The sequence below is a fragment of the Protobothrops mucrosquamatus genome, unplaced genomic scaffold, assembly GCF_001527695.2.
Source record: "Protobothrops mucrosquamatus isolate PMUCROS unplaced genomic scaffold, P.Mucros_1.0 scaffold19098, whole genome shotgun sequence".
NCBI lineage: Eukaryota > Metazoa > Chordata > Lepidosauria > Squamata > Viperidae > Protobothrops > Protobothrops mucrosquamatus.
Window position 1 is genome coordinate 1 of NW_015404857.1, and position 2,813 is coordinate 2,813.

At 47.3% G+C, this 2,813-nt stretch overlaps 1 protein-coding gene across 1 annotated transcript; it reads left to right on the forward strand.

Annotated features, from left to right (window-relative positions):
• Nucleotides 1–4: 4 nt before the first annotated feature.
• On the forward strand, nt 5–2,330 carry LOC107301897 (microprocessor complex subunit DGCR8-like; the record flags this gene model as incomplete). The annotated part of the gene is made up of 4 exons (XM_015831059.1): nt 5–187; nt 1,008–1,167; nt 1,773–1,915; nt 2,048–2,330. Coding segments are annotated over 4 exons (769 nt in total), but the record flags the coding sequence as incomplete, so codon positions are not given.
• Nucleotides 2,331–2,813: the final 483 nt, after the last annotated feature.

The following is a 2,813-nucleotide window of genomic DNA, read 5'->3' on the forward strand; positions in this document are numbered from 1 at the left end:
CAACGAGGACACCAAGGATGAGGACAACGAGGTAGATCAGGAAAAGCGAGTGGAATATGCAGTGTTGGATGATTTAGAAGATTTTACAGACAATTTGATGGAAATAGATGAAGCAGCAGGGTTTACACCTAAGGCCATCGTTCAGCAAGACAAAGTGGACGAAGAAACCTTGAACTATTCTTACGAGGTAATTACGGGGTTGTTTTTTTTGTTTCCAGAGTTTGGGTTTGAGAAGAAAATTGTGGATATGTGGCATTTCTGTAGCATTTATTTTAACGGGGGGGGGGGGGGGGTAATGGAAATAAAACTTGGGCTTGAAGCTTAATCATAGAGAAGATACAGATAGTCCTTGACTTACGACCTCAATTGAGCCCACACTTTATGTGGTTAAAGTGAGACATTTGTTAAGTGGGTTTTACCCCGTTTTACAGCCTTTCTTGTTAACAGTTGTTAAGTAAATCATTGCAATTGTTAAGATAGCCGGTTGTTAAGTGAATCTGGCTTCCCCATTGACTTTGCTTGTCAGAAGGTCGCAGAAGGGGATCACGTGACCCTCTGCAACCGTCATAAATAGGAACCAGTTGCCAAGTGTCCAAATTGTGATCACGTCACAGCAAAGACGAAAAAGTAACTTAACAGCTGATTCTCACATTTGCAGCCTTCACGGGTCTATTAATCAAAGGAAAGCTGAAGGAAGGTGATAAGCCAAATTGCAGATTCACCTTGTAACTGCTTCGCTTAATCACCAAGTTGTCTGTCCCAGTGGCGGTTGCTAAATGAGGACTCGTCAAAATGTTGGCTGCAGCTAAGCCATCAAATCTTCCTGAATTATTACAGAGCTGTCCAGCTACTCACCACTGCTTGAAACCTCACCCCCCCCCCCCCGATATAATCTGAGTTGCAAAAGACTTGGGCAATTTGTAGATCTCTGCAGCCGTACCTGTCTTGTCGGGGAATGAGGAGAATAATTAAAGGGTGCGTTATGTACCTGACAGTCTGCTTTTCAGGATGAATTTGATAATGACGTGGACGCTCTCCTGGAAGAGGGCCTTTGCGTTCCCAAAAAAAGGAGGATGGATGAGAAATACAGAGGGGAAAGCGACCATCAGTCGGACGGAGAAACGACTGTGCAGCCCATGATGACCAAAATCAAAACTGTTCTTAAAAGTAAGCTATCGCAACGAGTCGCACACCTAGTTGCCCGTGTCCATCTCAGTTTCTCTTAATTTAAGAGGCTGGCTCTCTTCCTGTTCACCTCTGCCTGGAACAACCAGCGTTTCTCTGAGGGAGGTGGGCGGTTAAGACGTGTGAAAAATAAATAAAAGATAAATTTTGGTCCACGCCCAGAAGAAACACAAGAGTTGTTCCGGGTGTGAGCCAAACCACCCGATTCAGGCAGCTTTTCTTTTACACGTAGAACAATTGACCCACAGAGGATTCTCCACACACCCTTAGCTGTTTTTAGCTGGGGTTTCCAACCTTGGCAACTTCACGACTTGTGTACTTCAACTCCCAGAATTCCTCAGCCAGCCGTGCTCATGGGGGAACTCTGGGAGTTAAAAGTCGTAAAGTCTCCTGTTTGGGAGAAAAAGGAAGTGTTGATCAATTTCAGCTGGCCTACCAAGAGAGGTTTCTTCAACCAGCATCTGAGGAACCTCAAGCTTCTTGCTAGCTTGATGGTTAACCAGGGAAGCTGGATGCCCTTCTGTTTCAAAATAATAATTGAAAGGTTTGGACACTAAGCAGTGCCTCAGCGTGTTTCTTTTCCCAAGGTCGTGGTCGCCCTCCTACAGAACCGTTGCCTGATGGATGGATCATGACATTCCACAACTCGGGCATCCCAGTGTACCTGCACAGAGAATCTCGGGTGGTCACCTGGTCCAGACCTTATTTCTTGGGAACAGGAAGCATCCGGGTAGGATTTGGCATTTCACCCCTTTAGAATTTTAGCACGGCTGGTAGAGACTAGAGCAGCGTACACGGGGGAAGTGACAGGTTGACTTGCTAGCCCAGCTCTCACCTTTGAAACTTGCCAACTGTGTTGCAGAAACACGACCCTCCTGTGAGTAGCATTCCTTGTTTGCATTACAAAAAAATGAAAGAGAACGAGGAGAGGGAACAAAGCAACGACATCACCCCCAACGGGGAGGTTTCGCCCGTAAAGCTGACGGAGAAATCCCTGGAACTGGATTGTCAGACGGAGGAGCCGGACTCTACGGCAGCCGATTCTGGAACGCCAGAGGAGAAAGATCTGTCCGGGGGTGACACAGCCCAAGGAGCTTTGGGACAAGTGAAGGCCAAAGTTGAAGTGTGCAAAGATGAATCCATAGGTGAGGACCTGTCATTTACCGTTTCCAGGTAGGCCAGATCCTGCCAACTCTCGTTATGCACCAGTGATCAGCCCTCTTGCTGTCGCTTGTGTGCATTAGGTGTCCCACTAATGTACATTATAAGTCGAACAAGAAGCAGTAGATGGAAAATAATCAAGGAGAGAAGCAACCCAGAATTAAGGAGAAATTTCCTGTCGGTGAGAACAATCTAGTCAGTGGAACAACTTGCCTCCAGACGGTGGTGGTGCTCCATCACTGGATGATTTTAAGGGCAGCCACTTTTCCAGGGAGTTGGACTAGAATAGAGGTCCCCAACCTTTTGAGCACCAGGGACTGGTGACATGGAGAGAGATTTTTCCACAGACTGGAGGGCGCATGGTTTTGTGTGCTGCCTGCATCCTGTGGATGGAGCTTTCCTTGTTTGTGCGGACTGGTTGCTGGCATGCCGCAGACCGGTACTGGTCCACGGCCCAGGGGTTGGGG